The 23,748-nt window shown below is 64.0% G+C and overlaps 1 protein-coding gene across 1 annotated transcript; it reads right to left on the bottom strand.

Annotated features, from left to right (window-relative positions):
• Positions 1-815: 815 nt before the first annotated feature.
• On the bottom strand, positions 816-23,427 carry LOC308611143 (bromodomain-containing protein 3-like; the record flags this gene model as incomplete). Its single annotated transcript, XM_081260038.1, has 8 exons — positions 23,332-23,427; positions 8,372-8,697; positions 7,384-7,521; positions 6,658-6,805; positions 5,703-5,917; positions 3,534-3,905; positions 1,113-1,241; positions 816-896 (listed from the first exon to the last, which is right to left on the bottom strand). Exons 2-8 carry the CDS (start codon positions 8,582-8,584, stop codon positions 816-818), a joined length of 1,296 nt encoding a protein of 431 aa, XP_081116164.1. The 5' UTR covers positions 8,585-8,697; positions 23,332-23,427.
• Positions 23,428-23,748: the final 321 nt, after the last annotated feature.

Raw genomic sequence — 23,748 nt, forward strand, 5'->3', positions numbered from 1 at the left:
TTGTTTTCCTTAATCAAAGTGTGTCTTTTAAATCTTTTCAAAAATATTCTTTAGACTTACTACATCACCTGAATTTTATACGTTTTCTGTTGTATTAAGTTCTGCTCATATCTTTATTTATCTGTTTTCTATGTTTTCAGGGTTTATTGTTTTGATCTTCTGATGTCATATAAAACACATGATTATTCATTTTAATAAATCTTTTTCCTTATAAAGATTTGAACTTTTAAAGATTCCAGCTTACTTGTAAGATTCTAAGGCTCAGGTCCTCTACATTTTTGCAGGCCTAAGGCTTAATTCAACATATAGCAATGTATATATTGACCTATTTTCCCCTCGACTTTCTGTGATTCCCTACATCTCACCTTTCTGTGCAGACAAGCCATTTGAAATATCCTTAACTTATTTCACAGCCAATAAGTGTTTGAAATAATGTGTATTTTTTAGAGAAATCGTCTTATAGAATTAGGCAGTAAATCTGACCAGCCATAGTTTTCAAAACAGCATAAATTCACTCTTCTCAAAGATTAATCTGTTGTATTACACAACCTTCGAGTATTTATCTTTATCAATGACATGTACTTTAAAAATGTTTTAGAGATCCTACCAGTCTTTGAAAACATCCTTGTTCCTTGTTCCCACGTGCCATCTGCCTTGTGGTCGGGAAAGCAACAGGCTGCACAAACAGCCGTCCCCCACTACGACGCCCACGGGCCTCACAGGCAGGCTCCTGACAAAGGGCCCTCGGCCCGCGGTGAAGTGCAGGGCAGCGGGTGTCTGCCTTCTCTCCGCCTCTGCCCTGGCTAGAATGCCTGCTAGCCCCCAGCTGCTTGCCGCTGCCCACCTGAGCCTGCAGCTCCCAGGAGGCAGAAACTGGCCTCTTGGCCATCGCGTCCCTGGGGAGCAGGCTCGGGGCCTGGCCGCCACTTGGCCGCCGCTCAGGGGAAACGTGCCCGTGGATTAGGTCCCCAGACACCCCACCCCTCGACCCCACACCTCCCCTGGGAGACATGCCCTCCCCGACACCCATGTCCTTCCTGGGCACCTGCCCTGAGCTGCTGATCCCTCCTGTGCCCAGGGGATCCCTCCCCACACAGAGCACCTGGGGTTACCTGCAGCTTCCTGGCCATGGCCACCACCTCGTGGTCTGGGGGGTTGTACTTGTAACAGTTGGAGAACATCAACCGGATGTCGGCTGCAAAGCCCTGTGCGTCTGGGTACTCACGGCTGTCCATCTTCTTCTGTAACACACAAGCCACGGGGCGTGAGGGCACCGCTGTGCCTCGGGACCCTCCGCATGTCCACCGCCAGCCCGAAACCTCGTCTGGGAGCCCAGGGAGAAGGTGGAAGGGTGGCCCCGAGGGCTTGGAGGGGAGGGTCCAGGACCCCACAGAGAGGCTGACACTCTGGGAGAAAGAAAAAGGTGCTCCCAAAAGTCCCAGCTCCCGCAACCAAAGTCCCCAGCTCTACGTTTCGGCTAACTTTTCACACGCCGATATCCCCATTGGCAGGAGCTCCGGTGGGGAGTAAGCAACTTGTGGTGAAAAGTCACTCTCTACCAGTTTAGGGGGCTACTCAGTCCTCAGAATGAGACATTTAATTTTCTCCCCTGAGAATTCAGGTGCTGTTAGCTAGCCTGCTTCACAGAGCACCAGGTCGTCCCACTGCCCCGCCGGGAGCACGGGATGACTGGCTCTGCATGTGGGGACAGAAGTGCAGCCAGCCAGGGACCACAATGTGGCAGCTAAGATCGGGGCAGACGGGGCAACGGCTCTCGAGGGAGAGAGCTCCCCACGCCTAGACGGGTTCACACAGATATGAGCTCATCGGTCAAGGACCTCGTGTCGGGGGTATGAGGCGCCCGCTCATGCTGGGGGCCATGCTCTGCTGCAGCAGGACACTGTGAGCTGGAGCCTAACCACCTACCTCGCCGGCACCTAGACTAACAAAGTCCTGGCCTCGATGGAGGGGTTGGTGGTGGTCAGACTCTACAGCCTAGGACAAAACCGTCCTCCTCTGCCCCGCCTGGAGAGCTTCCAACAGCACTGGGGCTGCCTAGCTCCAGCCCTCTGCACAGCCTCCCCAGTCTGGGGTAGCTCAGCCAGGAAGGAGAAATGGGCACCCGAGACCCTCTCAACTTCTGTAAGATTCTCAGACTCTGGCCCTAATCTGACAGCCGGCCACTTTCCTGGTGCATGTGGGAGCCCAAGTACCACTGCCCCACAGTCAAAACCTGCTGGAAAGAGCCAGCCTGAGCCAGGAGCTAATCCAGAGAGATGGAACCAAACCATTAGCTAGAAACATCTCTGGAAAGGGTGGCAACGATACCAGAGGTTAGGTCTTCTCTCCACCCACCTCTGCTTTGCTTGGATTTTTGACCCTCTGTTCCTATCTTACTCACACAAATTAAAAGAAAAAATCAGTCAAAGAAAAGTAGCTGACACCCCTGGGCTCCCAGTAGGAGCAGGGCCACTGCAGCACTGAGCGAGTCCAAGAAAGCCGGAGCCCTGCCCTCGCAGTCAGGAGGAGGATCAGAGAAGGTGACGAAGCTGCTCAGTCACCCAGCCCAGCCAGGCCCTCCTGACTCAGCCAGTTCCCCGGGAACCACTGCCCTAGGTGGCCAGGTCTGTCCTGTCCCTTGGCGGGGAGAAAGACTTCCATTAAGGAGAGTCCGCCCCAGACAGGTACTCGAGGCAGAATGACTGAACCCAGCGGCTCAGGGCCCAGACCCCATGGGTGCAAAGAAACCACCTGCCCCTTTTGTGGGGTTACCGTTCCAGGTAACGGTCCAATGGCCAGGGACGTTCCTCAGACCGTCAGAGACTGATCCAGACCGAGGAAGGGCAGCCGTGCTGGGGCCCAAGCCCGACGGGGGCTCAGGAAGCCCTCCTGCATGCACTCAGGGAAGACCCCGGGTCCCCTGCCCTCGAGGCTGCCGCTGCCAGCCGGGGAATTTTCTCCATCTCTGCCTGGCCCAGACCTGCTCTTCTCTGCTTGTACACAACTGAGCTGACCTGGAGGAAACCCCACAAAAGCCAAGGGGGAAGCCCCCAGTGCAGGAAGACCCTGCTGCGGGAATCGGGAGGCCGGGGCTCCTGGTCTCAGCTCCACCACCACCCCCTCCAGCGCCCACTTCTGTCCAGGGAGGGGCTGGGCCGTGGGAAAGGGCCACCTTGCCTAACATTATGACAAAGACCTGCAAACGCACTGGGATGAAAGTGAACGAGATGACGAGACCGGCTCAAGAGGAACAGATGACCAGGAAGCTGCCGGTCCCGTGAGCGTAGGGCAGAGCACACTTTCCTCCCCGACCCTGCCAGACCCACGCCAGGGCCCCAGGCCGGCCCTGAGGCCCCGTGTGCTGCTGGAGGGCAGGCCAAGGGAGCCGGGCGATGCCCCAAGCCTACCGAGCTGCCCCCAGGCTGGCATAAGACACCAGCACCGCGACAGCCGCTCGGGACGCCAGGCCGCCCTGCAGATGCCAGGGGCCGCCCAGACGGGGAGCGGGCCCGGCCGGCTCGCCGCCCGCGTACCTTGACGGTGCTCAGGTCCATCGGGTGCTTGACGATGTCATGGTAGTCGTGCAGCTCCAGGGCCGCGGCATCCACTGGCTTGTAGAAGGGCCAGGCGTAGGCCGCATGCTTCTTGGACAGCATCTCCCTGAGGATACTGTCGCAGTGCCGCAAGTGCTCCGAGAGCCGGCCCTTCTTGCCCGCGTGCTGGGGCACCTCGCCATCCTCTAGGTCCTTCTTGGGTGGCTTGATGGGGCGGCCCCCGCTCTCCCACCGCGCCACCACCTTGGCCTGCTTGGGGTCCGACAGCGGCGGGGGCGACTCGCTGCGGCTGGCGGTGATGGCGGACGTCGTGGGCGTGGTCGTGTCTGCTTTCCGCTTCACGCCCTTCTTCTGCGACAGCAAAACAACAGTGAGCCCCGGGATCCGGGATCAGAACCGCTGCGGTGGCGCCCCTGGAGCGCGGACCAGCTGCCGGGCACCGTGCGAAGCGAGGACATGCATGGCCGTGGCCATCCTCCCGGGGCCCCGCGCCACGCAGGACGCCGAGGCTCAGAGGGGCCACGTTGCCGACCCGAGGTCACACAGCTGGCAGTGGTGAAGCTGGACTCCGAACCTACCCCCGGGCTGTCCCTGGGCCCCGCCCACCCGCCAAGACCCCAGGCCCTGCGCCGTCACGGCGGGCGCTCACCACCACAGCAGTGTGAGATGCAGCACACGGCCCGCCCGCGCCCAGGGTTGGGCCGCGGCTCAGGGACTCGCACAACCGAGGTGGCACCGTGACTGGGACCATCGCCAAGTGGGGCTGGGGCTTGGGGACAGCAGGGACGAGAGGACCCCCGCTGGTCAAAGGCCAGAGGGGCGTCCCAGACGCGGGCCTCAAAGCTGGCGCTCCCAGGACAGTGGCAGCCACGGGACGAGGGGTGCAGGAGGAGCATGCGGGGGGCGGGGCAGGGGCAGCGGCCCAGCCGGGAAACACAAGCAGCAGCACAAGTTTGGGGACCGAGGACTCCGGGGGGCTAAGTGCCTGGGCAGAGCTGGACTTGACCCTGAGGGCAGCAGACGTCACAGAGCTACTTCCCACCGGGGAGGAAACACTGAAATGACCAACGAGCACTTGGTGGGTGTGTCCAGTGCATGAAAGCGTGTTTCGTGCCTGGGTGGCCAGGGTCGCTGTGACCCCGAGGCCAGCCCGGGGGGCTCCCCTCCCCTCAGCTCGGGCGGACGGAGCAGCCCCTGGGAGCCAGGCGCACCTGGGCCGCCGGCCTCACGGGGGTCTGCCGTCTGAGCGCCACCAAAGTCGCCGCCCCAGCCAAGCCGCTGCCCCCAGGCTGGCGGGCACGAGCCAGCCACCCACACACACTTCACGGGCGCCCACGGAGGCCAAGCAGGTGCCACGGGGCCCGGGGGCTCATTGGGCCATGGCAGACGGGACATGCTCCAAGACAGCCGGGAGCTGAGTGAGGCGGCCGGGCCAGGCGCCGCCCGAGTACAGGCAGTGAAGGCCACGGGGGAGAGGAAAGCGATGGAGATGGCATTTTACCTTGGGGGAGCCATTTAACCCCTCTGAGCGCCTGCTTCCTCATCTGTAAGATGGGGGAAATACTGCCTGCCCCAGAGGGTCGCTCGCTGTGAGGGTCAAATCGGAGAAGACGATACACATCAGTGGCCGGCGCGGGGGCCTGCTCAGAGCAGGAGACTCAGCCGTCCTCGCTGGCCCCGGATCTCGCGGGGAGCGCCCGCTCGGAGCCCAGGCCCGGCCGTGGAAAGCCCCCAGGGAGCCGGGGGAGGGACGTGCGCGCACACTCATGGCGGCCGCGAGGAGCGGGCGGAGGCCGCCACCGCCCTCCCCACGCCCAGGCAATCCGAGCGCAAGCGCGGGCGGCGAGGGCCGGGACGCCCCTCCTTTCTGCACCCCCCGCCTCGGCCCACGCCCTGCAAAGGCCGGCGAAGCTGGGGCTCAAGCGCAGCCGCCCTCACCAGCTGTGTGACCTGCCGCTCCGAGCCTCGGGCTCCTTGTCGGTGTCAGGAACCGTGGCCCACCTCGTGGGCGTGGCGGGGGAGGGGACCCGTCCAAAGGCACATACGCCCAACGCCCGACGAGCGGTCGGTGCCAGGGGAAAGCGGCGGAGCGCCCTCCTGCCCGCCCCGCACCCGCCTGCGTCCAGGATGCCCCCGGGGGAAGCTCACCTTGACGACGGGCGGCGTGGGAGGGACCACGGGGATGATGGGCGTCGCGGGCGGGGGCGGGGCGGCAGCCGGGGGGACAGGGGTTGACGTGACGTTTGCAGTGATGGTTGGCACAGGGGTGGCAGCAATGACGGGCGTCTGGGAGACCGTGGGGGGGACGCTCTGGAAGGGGGTGGCCGGGGAGACAGAGGACACGGCCGCCACTTGCTGCGTACCTTGAGGACAAAGGAAAGGAGGCTGAACTGACCCGGCTCCACCAGCGATGCTTCTGGACGTTGCCGGGACCATCCCCTCCAGCCAGGGCCTGCCGGGTGCCAGCGGAGCCCCTCCTGCCGAGACCCTGGCTCTCATCGTGGCTGCCTCCGTGGTCCAAATGAGTGAGCCAGGACAAAGCGCACAGCCCGGAAGGAAGAGCCAGGGGGTTGACTCGGGTTCCACAGGTAACCAGCCTCAGCCCCGTCTGTGAGTGTGAAACACCCTGGCCTCTCTGGAGGGCTGGGCCGCCCAGGAAGCTCACCATCGGGGTGCACCTTTGCTCCAGGTTCCCGGACCAGGTAAGGTCACCCCCCGTGCTGACCCTAACCCCCACCGCTCCCTGACAGGCCACAGAGAACACAAAGCATGCTGAAGAGGCAAATTCCTCAGAGGGGACAAAGGGACAGTGTGGCTTCCAGAAGAGGTGTCCTCAGAGCTGGGGGGTGAGGGGGGTGGGAGATGGGCAGCGCAGGAACACAGCAGGAGCACGATCCCTGCCCGGAGCAAAGGTCACCAGGCCTGCAGGCCACACACAGCAGAGGCCCGGTGCCCGGAGCTCTGGTCATCACTGACCCAACCTTGCAGAGTGGGTCAGGAAAACGGAGCCCAGAGGGGCGGAGGGACCCTCAGAAGATACGCTGTCATCGGCACCCTGCCCATCTGCCAGAGGTGGAGAGGACTGCACGATCCACCCCTTTACCTGCACTCTGGGTTCCCGAAGCTGGTTTCCGGCCTTTGCCCTTTGGAGCAGGGGGTAATAACTCAACTTCCTCCTGGGGCATCTGGGCCACTTTCTGCAGAAAAATCTTCTCTAAGGCTTGGGCCATGAGCACTATGTCATCTGTGGGCTGAAGACACAGGAGAGGCAAGGTTACCTGCTGGAAATGAGCCGAGTGTCTGCAGCAGACAAACACATGGTGGTTGCTCAAGAAAAATATTTATTTAGAAAGCTGTGAAGGGATGTGGCAGGGCAGGAGGGAGGCAAAAATAATATATTTTAACGTGGAAACTCTTGGAAGAATTCAAAAAACACAAAGGATAAAAACCACCCTTCATCCCGTCCCACGGAGGAAAAAAGGTCCAAGCGTGTGGACTTTTTAAAGCGTCTGGTATGTATCAACACCCTCCAAAAAAAGGCTGTTTTAATGTTCCCTCCTTGGAGCAGGGGACGGGGCCGGGGGGGAGGGCAGTCCACACACAAGGCGACCGCTCAAACGCGTGGCCTGTGGGGCCCGCACAAGGGGATCGCGGCCAGACAAGGGCTGAGTGCGAGGCTGGGATGCACCCTGGGCCTGTCTGAGAGCTGTGCAAAGTGCCCAGCCCGGCGGGCACCGGCCAACCCCAGGCTGGCCCTCCACCCCAGGCCTCCCCGGGCCGGGGGCAGCTCACAGGGGCGTGCAGGGCCCACGCCACACCGTCTTCTTACCTTGTTATAAATATAACAATTTGTAAACATGGTGTTGAAGTCCTGCATATATTCACTCGCGCTCCAGTAATAATTATTCTCCAGTCTCTTCTTAATAGTTCCCATATCCATTGGGTTTTTAATTATCTTATGATAATCCTAAGAAAGAGATTTTCAGGGGTGTTACTGTTGGATTCAAATTCATGACGACTTTTGCGATTCCCAAGTACAGAGATCGTGCAGGAGACAGTCTCCTCAGGGATCTGGGTACTAGGGCTGGACCCAAGTTTCTGTTCACCTGAGGGCAGGTGGGCGTGAGGTCTGGGGCGAGCGCTCGGCCAGCATAATCCCTGCCAAGCCCCTGGCCTAAGCAGGGTCCTGTGTGGACGCACAGACCCACAGAGCTGGGGCAGAGCCCAGAGCTGTTCTAGGCTCCGGAGGTGGGGCTGAGACCCCTCCCCAGATTCCAAACTTCACTTGGGGGCCCACAGGGCCCGGGGGCCAAGCTGGCCCAGGACCCAGGCCGCCAAGCGCTGGCCCAGGGCTTCCCCTCACAGGACTCAGGGGCTCTCTACTTGGGTCCAAAAGAGAAAGCCGTCAGATGGTCAGGTCGGCACCGGGCATGCAGCTGAGGCGCTAACCCTGGGAAAGTGGGCCACACCCCTCTCGAGCACAGGGTTTCAGGTGTGGACGCGTCATTCTGCAGGACAGTGCCGGGCACAGGATGAAGACACAGGTGAGCCTCTAGGCCTCAGCCCCATCGCCGGCTCCCCCTTCATCCCCCCACAGGCCACGGGTTCTCCCCGCTTCCCGCACCTGGGCAGCCGCCCTCCATTGCCCCACTCGCCTAAGTATCCTCTCTGCTACTTGGTCATTGTGGGTCCTGAGCTGTGCCTGGCTTATCAGGACCAGCCGCCTCCAGGCACCATCTCTGCCAAGACCAGGGGGGCCGTCCTCCCAGGAGTCGGGCCCGCGGAGGGGCAGGGGCGGCGGGTAGGGGGCCACTCACGGGCAGGTTCAGCTTGATGGCGTCCACGGGCTGGTAGAAGGGCCAAGCGAACTGGTGTTTCCAGAGCGTCTTCACCACCACGTTCTGCATGTACTGCAGCTGGTTGGTCTTGCGGCCAGGCTTGGAGGGGTTGGAGACCTCCGGCGGGGGCGGGTTCACGGGGCCCGGGACCGCCGGGATCCCCGCAGGGGCGACCGTCGTCGTGGTGGACATCCTCCGGCTGCTCGCTCACTGGCCGTCACGGCAGCAGCTCGGCGAGGCCCTGGCTTCCTCTGTGCTCCCCGCCGAGGTGCGACATCCCATGTCTGGGCCCAGCCAGGCAGCACCTGCGGGGGAGGAGGGACAGCAGGGAACGGCCGGTCACCCCAGGCCCCTCCATCTCGCCTGGGTCCCCGAGCACAGCCGCGCGGGCGTGTGAGGCCACGTTGGCGCGCTGCCCCCGGTCAGGCCAACCCTCACCTGTCAGAGAACCACTCACCCACTGCTGCCCTCAGGCTGGGGCAGGGAGAGACACAGGTGACGGGACAGAATGCCAGCAGGTGCCACCTGGGCAGGCGGGGCGGCGGCCGTGCAGGTGGGGGCCCCTGTTGGCTCACTGCCCACCAGCCGCCTGCTGCTCTTGACCGTCGCAACTTTTTAGGGAATGATCCACACGTAGAGGGCTACGACGTGGACGGGCACACGGGGACCGGCACACGTGGACCACACAGGGCAAGGGCCCTCTGAGTGAGGCCACCGATGAAGGTTCTAATGTAACCATGAGCACGGGCTCTGGTTTGTGATGGTGGCTGGGCCCTCGGCCAATCGGGGTGAGGGGGGTGGGAGAAGGCGATGGGAGCCGGCAGCCTCAGCGAGTGAGGGGCTGCAAGGCCACACCCCGACTCTCGGAATGTTCTGAGCGTGGAGCTGGGAAGGAAGCGGCCGCCACTGCCCCACGTGTGTCACCAGGAGACCGACTAGCACCAAGAAAAATGTTGTGCCGTAAAGGATGAAGGGGCCGCCCCCAATATCAAAACCCCACGTCTTGGGAGGAAGTCAGTGGCCCCAATGTCACTTGAGGCCACAGAACGCCCTGGGGGCTGCATACGAAATCTGGACCCGGGCGGCATCTGTGCACGTTGCGACCCCGTAGGTATTTATGTGCATCTGTCACGGGACTGAGCCGGGTTGGGCTGGGTGGCAGGGCCTGCCTGGGGGCCAGCCTTTGGGAGGACACAGCAGCGCGTGTCGGCCGCTGGAAGCACGCCCTCTACGACTTGCGAAAGCAGATCGTTAAAACTTGGGAGAGTGTTCGAGCTGGCTGACGGACGTCCTGCCGGCAGCCTGCTGTGCCACGTGGGCGTGCTTACACCACGGTCATCAGCACGAGGTACAGACCAGGGCCCCCCATGCCGGCTTGTTAAACCCCAGCCAGCGCCTCCTCAGCGCCCCCCGACCAAGAGGGAAGAGGACTCGAACCAGACGTCGCGCACATCTCGCCACCGAGCAAACCTGCCCCGCTTGCCCGCCCTTCCTCGGAGGAATGCTCTGGAGCACCCCTAGGGGCCACCCGCCCGCTGTCCTGGGGGCCTGCAGCCCCTCTCCTCCACGCTCTCCCCGGGCGAGCGGCGCCTCTCATGCGCCCCCGTCTTGCCAACCCGGGGCAGCGCCCTGGCCCCCAGGGCAGCTCCGTACAGAGGGCGGCCGTGCCCGCCGGGCCCCCAGACGGAAAAGCGCCGGAGCGCTCACCCTCGAGCCCCACCCCCAGCAGGTCTGACCTCTTCTGGCCCAGCACCACCGCCTCCTGCTGGGGTCTCTGCGAACCTCCCACGGGCCTGCCCTCCCCTCGACGGCCTTGCCCCACACGGGGCTCCTGTCCAGACCCGCACTGCCTGTCCGGCTCTGGCCAGTGGCTCGTCTCGCTGTCCTGGCCGCTGTGGCTGCGCAGGCCCGCGCCCTCCCTCCCTCTCCTCCTCTGGCGCCTCTGCCCCAACGCCACCGGCCGCCAGGGCCTCCCGGACCCTCCTGGAGCCCGGGCAGCTCAGGGGTGCACAGCAGATGCCGGGGCCAGGCTCCTGTTCGCAAACCCAGCTCTGCCCTTCGCCAGCCGTGGGATCTGGTCCCCGTGTCCACACGGGGCTCTGTGAGACTAAAGGGATCCAACGCAGAGCGCTCGGGTCAGTGCTGGACACGTACCAATCGCCGCACGGTCCTGCCGGGACGGCTGCAGCGGCTCCCTACGTGGGGGGACCCGGGATCCGTGAGGGGAGGATGCACCCTGTTCCCATCACACACCCCCACCCTAGATGCCGGCCCGGTGCACTGCGGGCCGCCAGATGTGGGGCGGGTGGGCAGATGCCCAGTACCCAGTACCCAGCGCTACTGCTGCACGGTCCAGGGAGCAGGGAACGGGCGGCACACAGCACACCGGCCTCCTCCGAGCACAAGGACAGATGGACACAGCTCTCTGCGGGGACGTGCCGGGGCCGCCGTCAGGACCCTCAGCCTGGCCTCTGCACTGCCTCCCTCTTCTGGCCAATGACCGACTACCCCACCCCCGCGGCTGAGCAGGAAGCCTGCAGCAAACACAGGACACGTCCCCGTCGTGGGGTGAGCACCCGGCGGCTGCGAGGCGGAGTCGGGCGGTCCCAGACTGCGTGGCTAAGCTCTGAGCCCAGGGCCTGGCCCGGCACATGCTCACCGAATGCCAGCGTTCACCCCAGGCCACAGGGAGTCCCGAGGTGTGGAAACACTTGGGACCCCAGCAGGGTCTGTGAGGTCTAGAGGCGACACATGCAAAAGGTGCTGGATGCCCCACGGCCTGGGGGACGGCACGTGGCAATGGGACCTCCCCCTCTCTGCAAACAGGAATGTTGCCCCCAGCACCTCCACTGGGACGAGGCGGGGGTCCCCCCATGCACTCAGAAGCCTGCAGGAACGTGCGGATGACCGCGGGGGTCGTGGTGTCCCCTGTCAGGTGGTGCCACATAGCACCCCCCACGGCAGAGGCAGGCGCCTGGCTTGTCCTCTGTCCCCGGCAGCCTGGGCACCAGCTCAACAGGGAGGAAGGAAAGGCAGCTAGAGCGTGAGAGGTTGGGGGGGCACCCCCCTCCCCAAGCCCCTTCCATCCCAGGAGCCAGGACCCATCTCCTGGGAAGGGCTGCGTGGCCGGGGAGGAGACGGGCAAGGGACAGCCGGGGCACTTGGGCATGACCCTCTCCGGTGGGACATACGGGTCGCACAGGTCACCCCGCGCTGTCCCCTCTGGGGTGGCGGGTGGAGTAAAGGGGCCACGCAGCTCCCTGCTGGGGCACAGCCTTCACTCCTTCACACGGAGCGCAGACCTCAGGGCCGGCACATCCAGGGCAAGCGGAGCCGCAGCGAGAGCCTGGCCTTGCCTGTCCCGCAATCCCGCAGACCCAACAGCGACCCCGAGGAAACCAGACCCCGGCTGAGCAGGGATGGGAATGCAGAAGGCCACACGCCGCCTCAGGACGTTCCCACGAGGGGCAGGAAGATGATGGAGGCCCCCAGCCCTCAGGACCTCACACCCACAGCAGACGGGCCCCAAGGCTGCTTCCTCCCTTTCTGCTGGCGGTTCTGAACCGGTGGATTTTTTTTTTCTTTTTAAGAACGTGTTACTTTTGCAAAAAGAGAAAAGTGTAAAGGGATTTCTCTTTTGGAAAAATGTACAAACATAGCCAAGCATCTCAGAGCTCGTTTCCCTTCCTCTGGGCCTGGGGACACTGCCCCAGAGTCTGGGGACAGGCCAGGCAGCCCCGTGTGCTCCGTCCAGGGGAAATCCGGGGGCCGCGACGCCCCCGAAGTCTTGGCTCGCCCTCGGCAGGGCCACCAGTGGGAGGCGCGGTCAGCCGCCCCCGTGTCGCCTGGAAGGCCGAGAAATCCCCTCAGCGCCCACCTGTCGGGGCAGCAGAGGGACGAGGATGGACGCCAAGGGTGCCGCCCACGCTCCCCGCCGCCAGCAGCTGTGCTGTCCGTCAGCCTCCCGGTCTGGGCAGGGGTCAGGGCCACATTCTGAGACCGGAAGGCACAGGCGGCTTCCAGAGAGAAGCTGGAACTTAAACCGTCTACCAGCTGACCCTCTCACAGGGCTCAGCCCTGAACCGATACCACTAACGGACAAGAGGTGTGGAGGGACATGGGGGTCTGAAACACCAGGAAGGGGAGACTGCGGGGGGGGGTCCCCCACTACCCACGCCCAGGGTCCCCCAGCCACACAGGAACAGACTCTCACCGTGCTTCTTGGAGAAGCACCAAGAAATACACTGGGTGGTCGGCCACGGCCAAGAGCCCTTCAAACCTCTGCTGAGGGTGAGACACCATGTGATCCTATGAGGTCAGTGACCAGGCCCATCGCACAGATGACAAAGCTGAGGCTCCTCCATCCCTGGGCTCTTTCCTGAGCGTACCCACATGGAGATTCAGGGACATAAGCCCAGGACCCCGTGCCTCCCCGAACTGGCTCCTGGCATCACGGGTGACACAGGGTGAGAGGAGGAGCCGGGCAGCTAAGGAACCAGGTGACCCCACTGCAACCAACAGCAAGGCTACCTGGCGAGCCCTGGGGGCAGGCACAGGCCAGCAGTGCCCCTCCAAGTCCCTGGTCTGATCCTAACTTCCGGCCAGAGATGCAAAGAGGGCCCCAGACACGAGGACCATGCAGAAGGTCGGCGGGGAGTGCCCACTTGGGCCTGCCACACTGGGGTTCAAATCCCAGCTCCCCTCCTGGCTGAGCCCCGGCAGCATGGCCATCAGCTGTCTAGTGCCCCCAACGCAGCCCCACGGATGGAGGCATGGCTCCCCACCCACGAGGACGTGGGAGGCCAGGGACATCACGGAGAGTGGTTAGAGAGCTGGGTGACACTGGCCCCTCGGGCGGAAAAAAGGAGGTGCCCGTGGTTCCCAAGCCACGCGGGGAGGAGCCACAGCAAAGGGACAGAGCCCGAGGGTCCCTAGATACCCACCTCTGTGTGCCATGAAGACACAATGAGGTCACACTTGGGATGGGCCCAGCCTGTGCAATGGGATGGATCCGTTTAAAACACAGATGCAGCTTCCCACTTCTCCCAGCCGCCACGTCCCAGAGCACCAGGAGCAGCCCGTCACCCTCTTCCCGACTCCACATGGTCCTGGCAGGGAACCACAGGCCACCCAGCTGAGGCGCCCTGGCCGGAACCGGGGAGCCGGGCAGGAGACGACAAAGGTGCAGACAGAGGCGGCCTGTCCATCGGAGAACGAGGAAGCGTCCTGCTCCTCCCCACAGCTCCCCCCGGGCCTGTCCCCTCCTGGCGGGCGCTGGCCCCTCACGTGGTCTCCTCGGCCCAGCAGGCCTAGGCTCCATGTGGGAACACAGGCCATGCCAGGCCCCACCCAGGAGAGAGGCCTGGTCACCCTGCCCACCAGGCCTCACCAGCTGGGGACCCAAAGTTGCCATGGGGGCCGCCAGACCTCCTCCTCGAGGGAATCCCAGTGGGGTGCCCACAGGCCCCCAAATCAAGGGAAACAAGGCAAATTCAGAGCAGGGGGTGGGTACCAGAAGGGTCCGGCCTGTTCCCATGTTTCAAGCCATTGAGGCTGGGCGGAGACACCACGAGGGGCCACAGAAGGAGCAGACGGAAGGTCCGGCTGGGACCCCACCCCGGGTCCCCCAGTCAGCCCGTGGCACCCAGAGCTCACAGGTGGCGTGTCAGCTCAGGCTCTCACCACACTGTCGAGCTGCCCCCTGGGGGCAGGAGCAAAGCCCCCACAGACGCCCACCCTCCTGGGACAGCCCGTGAGCCCCGGGAACACCTGACATCCCCTCTCCAGCACTCGGACACGAGAAGGAATCGCCCGCTGGGAACAGGGGGAGCAAACACCGCCCCCCGGCCTCATGGGACAGGCCAGAGCCTGACAGCCACTCTCCCCGAGCCAGGCGTGTCCTGAGTGAACCTTTCCGGTCTCAGAACCCAGCGAGTGCACCATTCCGTGGGGCAGGGGGAGGGGGTCTCCCAGAGACACCCCCAGCCCCCTGGGTCTGAGATAACATACCAAATCAGACACGACATTCTGCAGGGAAACACACAAATGTTCAGTCTAAGAGTAAAAAAGGACCACAGACAGCCTTGTATCAGCTGTCAAGGGTCAGCTTTCATCGCAAAAGAATCAGGAGAAAAGCTCACCCCCCAGAGTAGTGTTCTGGGGTCACAGCTGGAACGGAGGAAGGCAGCCCATCACGGGGGTCGGATCCTCCGCCCAGCCCGGGACCCCTCCCGGCCCCCACGTGGCCTGGGGGGAGGATGGCCGGGGCAGACGAGGTGGTGGCGCCCGACCCCAGTGCCTGCCCTGGGCCAGTTTGTGAGAAACACCTGCCGGGCAGTGAGGCAAGAGGCATTTACTTCAACACTGTCTCTCTGACCATCTTTGGGATCCAACGTCAACGCTCTGGGGTTGACGGTGGTGCTGTGGCTTTTTATAACTCTTAAAAAGCCCTTGTCTTTTAGACGCGGGCACCAAACGTCTTACGAAGGAAATGTGCCTGGAGCTTGCTTCGTGATAACGGGGAGGTGGGAAGGGGGCTGAAATGAGCGGGGGTCTGGAGGGGACAGGACGGAGCAGGGGTGCTCGTGGCAGAAGATGAGCACCCTGGGGGCCTCTGCTGTCTCTCGACTGGCCACACTGGAAAGCCCCTGCCCCACCACAAGAAGAGGGTGATGCCCCCTTTCCCTGGGTGCTCAGGACCCTGCACTGCCCACCACCACAGCAACAGCGATATTTGGGGGACATGACCCTACTCCTTGTCCCCCCCACCCCGCCTGGCAGGGAAAAGGACTACAGGTGGGGGGGTGGGGGGAGATGGACTCAGGCAGGATAACCCGGGACCGGGTGGGGCAGTGCAGGTGACACAGCCCAGCGCCCTAAACCCAGATGTATAAAACCTGCAGGCTACCAAGTCTCACCTGCACCACCCCCCAGCCCCCAGCGGGACGGGGGTGTCTCATCTCCTGCGGGCAAAGACGTGCAGCCCGATCTCACCGGCGTCACAGCCCACCGGGCCCGCTCCACACTGGCCGGGCTGGAAACCAGCCTTCTAGGAGGTGGGGTTTGGAAAGGAGCCTTGAGGATCCGCTGGCCCGGCTGGTGGTGCGCACCGCGCGGGGACACCCAGGCCGAGGGCAGGGACGGGGCCCCACTCCTCAGACGGGAAAGCGAGGCTCGGAGAATCCCCCCCCACCCCCACCTCCCGGGGCTGCCCGACGGGGCGGGAGGCGGCACCACAAACGGGGTGAAGGTCAGAATGAAGACAACCTTCCCTCGAAGCGAGAGGATCTGAAACCGCCCAGAGAGGAAATGCTCAGACAAACCACAAAAGCCCTTGAACAGCAAGAGAAAACCCAGAGACGGGGGTTTTGGCGGGATCCTGAAGAAGCATCCAGAAAGCCAAATGGCCGGCCAGCGGCAGGCGGGGGACACGGGCCGGTCACCCCACCCTCCGGAGTCACACACTCGCCACTCCGTGAGGGACTCTGAGCTGGACACACCTGGCTGCAGAGCGGGGGAGGGGGACCCGAGAGTCCCCGGCTCTGGGGCAGGCGGACCCGGAGGTCATGGCCATCTCCCCGCCCTTGGACTCATCCCCTGGGGCCCACCTCATTCCCCCCTGGGGAACTGGAATCCGAAAGAAAATGCAGAGAACCGGCCCCTGTAGGCTCGCTCAGCCCAGAGGGACACATCAGAGGAGCCTGGACACCAGGGCTATTCAGCGTCCTGGACAAACAAGGAGAGAGTGGGGACCTCTGTCCAGGTGCCACTGTGGGAAACACCCTGAAAATGCAGCAGCAGCAGCTCCAGCCCTCCTGCCACAGACAGGACCACAGCAGGCAGAGGAGGGCACGCCGGGGCAGCCTGGACCCCGATAGGTGTTGGGGGGATGCTAGATGGAGGGTGCCGGACGGAAGGGCAGAAGGAGCCTCACTCACCAGCATCAGGGGAAGGGCCTCCAGCCACGGGGGCGGGGATGAGGCTGGGGGTCAGAGGAGGAGGCAGGTGGAGGGGGTCCTCAGGAGGCTCCTAGGTTGGAGGGCGTTGGGCCTGAAGAGGGAAGTCCTGAGCCAGGTTCAGGAAGGAGGGGAGGCTTGTAGGGGGTGCTGACATTCAGAGGGGTGGTCAGAGGTAGGAAAAAAGCCAGGGACTGACTCCTCCATCCTGGGGCGGGGGGCGGGGAGGGGCAGGGCCTGCGCTCCCTCCGCCTCCATTCTTGCCCTGCTCAGACCCACTAGCCCTGCGGGAAACGAGAACAGCCTTCCTGAGTCGCGTGGCTCAGGGGTCAGGTGAGTCAGGTACCCCTGGGGGGCACCACGCTACACGGCCCCAACTCCCTGGGCCCCATCCTGGCGTCAGTGGGGGTCACGTGGGCTGCACTTTCCAGGTGGGGGGGCAGAGGCTCAGAGATCAAGGGGCACGAGGCCATCCAGTCAGAAGCAGAGCCAGGCTGTGAGCAAGGCCGTCCACCCAAACCCAAAGACTCCTCTACCTGACCTCCCTGGTGGCACGGTGGTTAAGAATCCGCCCGCCAGGCTTCCCTGGTGGTGCAGTGGTTAAGAGTCCGCCTGCCAATGCAGAGGACACGGGCTCGAGCCCTGGTCCGGGAAGATCCCACATGCTGCGGAGCAACTAAGCCCATGTGCCACAACTACTGAAGCCCGCGCTCTAGAGCCCATGAGCCACAACTACTGAAGCCCGTGTGCCTAGAGCCCAAGCTCCGCAACAAGAGAAGCCACCTCAATGAGAAGCCCACGCACCGCAACAAAGAGTAGCCCCTGCTCGCTGCAGCTAGAGAAAGCCCGCGCGCAGCAACGAAGACCCAACGCAGCCAAAATTAAAATAAATAAATAAATTTATTTTTTTTTAAAAAAAGAATCCACCTGCCAATGCAGGGGACACGGGTTCGAGCCCCGGTCCAGGAAGGTCTCACGTGCCGCAGAACAACTAAGCCCGTGCACCTCAGCTACTGAGCCTGTGCTCTAGAGCCCGCGTGCCACAACTACTGAGCCCACGTGCCACAACTACAGAGCCCGCGTGCCACAACTACTGAAGCCCGTGCACCTAGAGACCGTGCTCCGCAACAAGAGAAGCCACCACGATGAGAAGCCCGTGTGCGGCAACGAAGACCCAACGCAGCCAAAAATAAATAAAACAAATAAATTTATTTAAAAAAAAACCACTCCCCCACCGCCTCTCGGAGCTCCTGCGACAATCCCGCAGAGACAGGGGGCGGCAAGCTGCAGGAAGGGGCCAGGCCCGCCGCCCCAGCTCCTGTGCCCCCGGGCAGCCGGGCCTCAGGAAACAGGATCCGTGCAGGCAGGGTCGGCTTCAGTGACAGACGGAGCCCACTGCCTCCTCCCGTGGGGCCCCAGGGGACGTTAGGTGGGCGAACGGGGGCCCTCCGCACACTGGGCCCTGCTGGCCACCACCCCCTGCCCGGGCAGGAAGCAGTGCCACCACAGCTGCCCCCGAAGGGGCTCTGCCCGGAGCACCTTGGCCCCGACCAGGGCCCCAAGCCCACCGCCGGTCTGGATCACTTCTGCTCCCCACCGGCAAGGGACCCCATCGGTCCCACGGAACGTCTGCAGCACCCCAAGGCCTGAGGGGTCTCCTAAGTCACCCGGCCTGGCCCACTGAGGGGCCGGCGGCCGTGGTCCCCATTCCTGACGCCACCGTGTCCTCTCAGCTCTGCACCCCCGGCACCCAAGCACCTAAGCCTCCTTCTCCATCCGGTTTTCCCTGACGCCCCATGTTTCTCCCCAGCCTGCCAGCCCCCCTCGGGGAAGTCAGCCTCTTAAGGTTTCCTTTCTGGCCAGAACATCGGCCTCACCGTGGACCCGAGATACCAGCTCTGGTGGGCGTCGCCAGCCCTGCTGAGTGGGGCTCACTGTTCACGGCGGGGGTCAGGCCAGCCGCCCCCCCCCCGTCACCTCTGTGAGGCTCTGTCACCTCCCACCTTTCAACCAAGCTACCCAAAAGAAAAACCAACTGAAAAACCACAAGAAGCTGCTGTACCAGCGATGTGTGATGTGTGTGTGTGTGTGTGTGTGTCGGGGGCGGGGGGGCATGTAAAGCTCCATGGGGCTCCTGGGAGGGGGGTGAGGGACCCACCACTCGAAGGGGAAGGTCCTCAGGGGACACAGTGAGTGAGGACAGCGTGACCGGCGCCACACTTTGTCTTGGAGAGGGAAAGGGGGGACCATCCTCTCTGGGTCAGTCGGTCCCACAAAGGATGCTAGGGGTCAGGGGGTCACATGAACTTACAGGGGGACCCGGCCCTGCGAGCACCCAGGCTCGGCATGCTGTCATCACCCACGGGGGGTGTTCTGTGCCTGTCCCAACAGAACACCCCCCATTCAACGCCCGACGCCTGTGCATTAGCAACCCTGAAAACCCCCAGCCAGGCACTGGATCCCAGACCAGACCACGGAAATGGCTGTCCCCCCAGGTCCCTCTCAACCTGAGACCCCAAGGAGAAGCCCTCGGAAGGAAGCTCTGACCCCATCACCCCACCTAACAGATGGGACATGAGGCAGAGAGGGCCTGGGAGGCCACGGAGCCCAGAGGCACAGCGGCAGGCAAGCAGGCTGGGAGCCCCCGACCACTGCCGGATCCTGATGTCGAGGGGCAGCCAGCCCTCCCCACCCCTCCCCCTAGCTGCCCCTCGGGGTCAGCGGCAGGAGGGGTAGCCCACCGGCGCCAGCCCAGAGCGGGGCCGAGGATGGGATGGTCCAGCCTCCGTAAACCAGGGTCTGAGTTAGGCTCTCGCCTCCCCCACCCTGCCCAACACAAACACATTCCCACGCCTTTCCAGAACAGCAGGTGCTCCCATGGGAGGGCTGTCCGGAGCCTGGAAGCCCTGGAGAGGGACCGGCATGCATTCCGGAGCACAGGGAGGCGGCCGTGCCCCAGCAACCAGCACCAGGCTTAGCTCAGGCTCCCAAGGGCTGGGCACCCTGGCCCGCCGTCCTGGGACGTTTCCCACAGCCGAGTGCTCGCATGCCTACCAAGGGCATTCTGCGGCCTCTCCCAGCCTGTGGGGCGTGGGGAGGGAGTGTCTGTCATCCCAGGGGACAGTCACACGGTCACTGGTGTCTCCCCACCCCAGACGTAGGACAGCCTGGCGGCAGCTAAAACAACAGAGCACAGGGTGGGTGTGCGCCTTATCTGGGGTGCACAGCCAGCAGGGCCCCAGCTCTTAACAAGCAGCCTCCAGCACCGGGCTGGCACCTCCACGGCTCTGCCCGACGGCGCAAGCGGGCTTGGAGTTGGGCAGCGCCCCGTTCCTGCCTTTCCTTTCCCTTTGCCCCTGAGTTTCATCCCTGAGACACCGTCAGGCCAGGCTGCCCCCAAGCTCCGCCTCCTCCTGATAATGCGTCACGAGGGTCCAGCCACGCGACGCGCATTCGGCCTCACAGGAGACGAGGACATTCCTGCCCCCATGTACCGGGGACCTCGGCGGGGACCCTGGAGCCCCAGCTCCTCACGACGGTTTGGCACCTGTGACACAGGTACCCCCAGCCCCCCAAACACTCTCCTGACCACACTCCTGAACACCACTGTGGAAACGCTGCCACACGGGTCACCAAGCCCAGCTTCCAGCACTGGCAGAAAAACCCCACTGGGGCACCTGAAGCCCCCCCAACCCCGCTCCCAAGTGGCAGTTCCCAAGCAGCGGCGAAAGGACTCTCCCAGGCACCTCGTTCCCTTCTGGTGCAGGAGGCAGGTGGAGGGGGTCCTCCCAGTACTGCAGCGGGGAGGGAGGGGGGCTTCCCCCCAAATGCACCTGCCGGTTCTAACTTGAGGTTATAAAGGCCCTAAAAAAGGAGTTAGGTTGAGAACTGATTCTCCTGTGGGATAGTTAAAACCTGGCAAAAGAAATAAACACTCACCCACAGCACTGACACAGCAGAGTCTCCGGGCTCTGGACAGACACCCCCACACAGGTAACCGTCATCTCCACTCCAGATCCAGAAACTGACGCTTTGCCTTTAAGAGGCCCGTGCTTCTCAGAGGCAGGACCACAGGAGCAGGGGTGCGGGTGCCAAAGGGATTCACAGTGGGCGGGGCGGGGCGGCTGAGGAGGTGCAACAAGCCACTCATCACCTGGGCACCTACCAGCAGCCCCGAGCCAAGCACACCGGGCCGCTGCGCGCTGCTCTGACACCTGCTGCAACCAGGGGGCAGAGCCTCGGGTGGGACGGCGGGCGGGCTCCCAAGCAGGAGCTGCCCTGACAAGTTCCCAGCAGGCAGGTATACAGCAAGCAGGATGCTGCTTTCTGCCACAATTCACTAAAGTCTCCTTCGGAAGCAAGGAATGCTGACTAGATACTGACCTGCTAATGTAGGGTCTGTGGGCCCTGCCTGGGGGTTCCGTCACTTTACAGCTGGGCCATCACGTGGGGAGACGGGAAAGGCAGACCAGGCTACTCACCCACCCACACGACCGCCCCGAAAATCCAGCGACCTGAACAGAGGCTTGAAGCAAGCGGCCAGGTGCAGCCGCTCGCTGGGGGGCAGTGGGCCCCCCCACTCCCGACCCGGCCCAGCTCCCCCTGGACCCACTGGATGAGACCCGCTCTCCCGAGGAGAACAGGGCCCACCAGCGGTGGACGGAGAGCCAGGCAGACGCTGGGGCCGGCCCGCGGAGGTGGCCTGCTGGTCCCGAACCAAGCACTCCACTCGGGGCCGCGGCCAGCACTCCCCAGAGAAAGCTCTGCCGCCGAGAACCAGGAAATGGCCGTGCGCCTCGCCGCTTGCCCGGCGCAGGGCTCGGGCAGCTGGCAACTCGCCAGCCTGGAGGCAGAGGGCGCAGGAGCAGCCGCCGGCTGCGGCGGGCGGTAGGCGGTTCACTTTTTACCCCGCCACCACCCCCCACTTTCACTTTCTGCCCGTGACCACTCTGCTGGGCCAGGCAGGCAGGAGCAGAATAATTACAAATCCTCTCCCTTTATTCAGAGCTCACTTCCCAAGCACGCGCGGGCTGGGGTGGAGAGAAAGCAATTACTCCACTTTCTAAAAACAAAACAAAAATTGACCTGGTGCTGCCCGTCCCTCCTCCCCGGACGTCCCCGTGGCAGGGCTGGGACTGGATCGAAGCTTCTGAGAAGCTGCTTGGGGCGGGATTCCAGAGTCCTGGGGCCCCCGAGGTTACCAGAAAGGTCAAAGCGAAATGGCCCACACCGCCCGCCCCAGATGCCGTATGCCCTATCTCTCCCGATCTGTAACCACCAGCACACATCAAGGCCTCAAGACAGAAAAGGGCAAACACAGAGCTTTATTTGCAAATGAGAGGCCGCACTCAGGGCTGCCAGAGGACGGAGGGAGGTGGGGAGGAGGGAAGGGGGGGAGGGGGGGAGGGAGGGAGGGAGGGAGGGAAGGAGGTCCCTAACTCCTGAAGACAGCCTTGCACGGGTTCAGGCCTTTTCTTGATACCCTTGAAAGCCAACTACTCCCCCAGGAGACATGCCGCCCAGGCAACTTTGCGTAGATTTCAGGATCTCCCCAGGGCCACTCCATGGACCCAGGAAAAGAACCCCTATTTAAAGAAAGAGTCAGGAGGAAAGCCTACAAAAGCAGGATTAAAAAAGAAAAACAAACAAACAAACAAAAACTTTCTTCTTCGTCTTCACTTGTGGGGGGGGCACGAGGAGGAGGGGCCAGAGCGACTCCTTCATTTACTTGCCTTCCGCCCTCCAGCCAGTTTGCCCACTGATACCCAATACCACCTCCCCATTAACTCTGCAGCCACAACCCAGGGAACACACGGGGGCAGCCCCAGTCATGCACTTCTGGGTAGAAAGCTTTCAGCCAAAATGAAGGATCGCAGAATGGTCAGGGACTGGGCCCAATTGCGGGAACCCTCAGGATGGACCACCGGACCGCCCCACGTGGGTCTCCAGGCGGACCGGTTCCGTGCCCCCACTTTCATCTTTCCAAAACTGCCCCCTAGCCCCGAGGGAAAGGAGGCGGCCCAAGACCTCCACCCCGGCCTGCCCCCGGATGAGCAACCGGTGGAGGAAGAGGACTCCCCCGAGCCCCAGCTTTATTCACGGGGAGTCCACGAGGGCCGGGGGGCCGAGTGAGGTTTGGGGTGGGCACTTCTCCCCGATGGGCTTGTGCCGTGCTGTCAGGCCGCGGCCCACCCTGAATGGGAAGGAGGGCACGCACCCCCGCTCCTCCCGCAACTCAGCCTTGCCCGGATTAAGCGCTTTTCGGGCTGATTTCAAAACGGGAACTGGGTCTCCTCTTGGCCGCGCTGCAACGACCCAGCAACTCCAAAGGGCTCAAAGTCAGCTCGGGCCCCTAACTCTGGAGAAAGCGGCCTCCACGCCACGCCGCCCGCTCCCTGGCCCGGCCTCGCCCCCCGCCCCAGCCGCGGCGACGGCCCCCGCGTGAGCCCCGCGGCCAGGAGCCAGGACGGGCGGGACGGGCGCGGGGAACGGGGCGCGGGGAAAGTGGCGCCGAAGCGCACCTTCCCCTCCACATCCGCCCCGATCCCCCCTTCGAAAGATGGCGGGCGGAAGAAAGGGGGAAAAAATCCTTTCCGTGAGGGAGGGCGCGCGGGAGATCGCTGGCGCGGGGCGCGCAGGCCGTGCCAACTCTGGGCTGCGCGCCCCGGCCGCGGCGACGCCCCCGAGCCCGGGACGCGGGCGGCCGGGAGGGCGCGGGCAGAGGGGAGGGGGCCCGCGCCGCCGCCGCCGCCGTCGCGACCCCGGGCCGCCGCCGCGCTTTGTTGCATCGTGGCCGCGCACAAAGGCGGAGGCGGCGACGGCGTCCCGGGCGCCCGGCTCCCCGGACGCGCCGGAGGCCTGCGCGGGGTGTACGGGGCCGCGCTCCCCGCCCCGCCCGGCCCGCCGCCACCCGCGCCGCCCGGCCCGCCGCCACCCGCGCCGCCCGCCGGTCCGCGCGCGCAAGGAAGCAAGAGAAAGGCGTACTTGGCCTCGGCGGCTCCGGCGGCCGTCCCCTCCCGGCCCGCGCGGCCGGCTCCTCTTTGGCTCGCCGGCCCCGGCAGCATAATAGACGCGCCGGAGCCGAGCAGGGCTCATGCGCTGCGCCGCGGCGCCTGGCGGGAGTCGTAGTCCGCGGCCGGGCCCGCGCCGGGGCCGCCCAGGAGAGGCCGTGGCGCGCGGACTACATGTCCCGGCCCTGCCGGCGCCGCGCCCCGCCCCTCCCCGCGCGCCCCCGCCCGCCGCCCGCCCCGCCCCGCCGACCCGGCCGCGAGCGGGCCCGGGCCGGGGGGCGCGCGGGGGCGGGGCGCGGGGGCGGGGCGCGGCGCCGGCGGCGACTCGGGGACCCGGCGCGGCCCTCCCGCGCGCCCTGCCGCGCAAGGGACGTGCGCCTCTGGGAGTATT

The sequence above is a fragment of the Mesoplodon bidens genome, assembly GCF_964165515.1.
Source record: "Mesoplodon bidens genome assembly, contig: HAP1_SCAFFOLD_224, whole genome shotgun sequence".
Lineage (NCBI taxonomy): Eukaryota > Metazoa > Chordata > Mammalia > Artiodactyla > Ziphiidae > Mesoplodon > Mesoplodon bidens.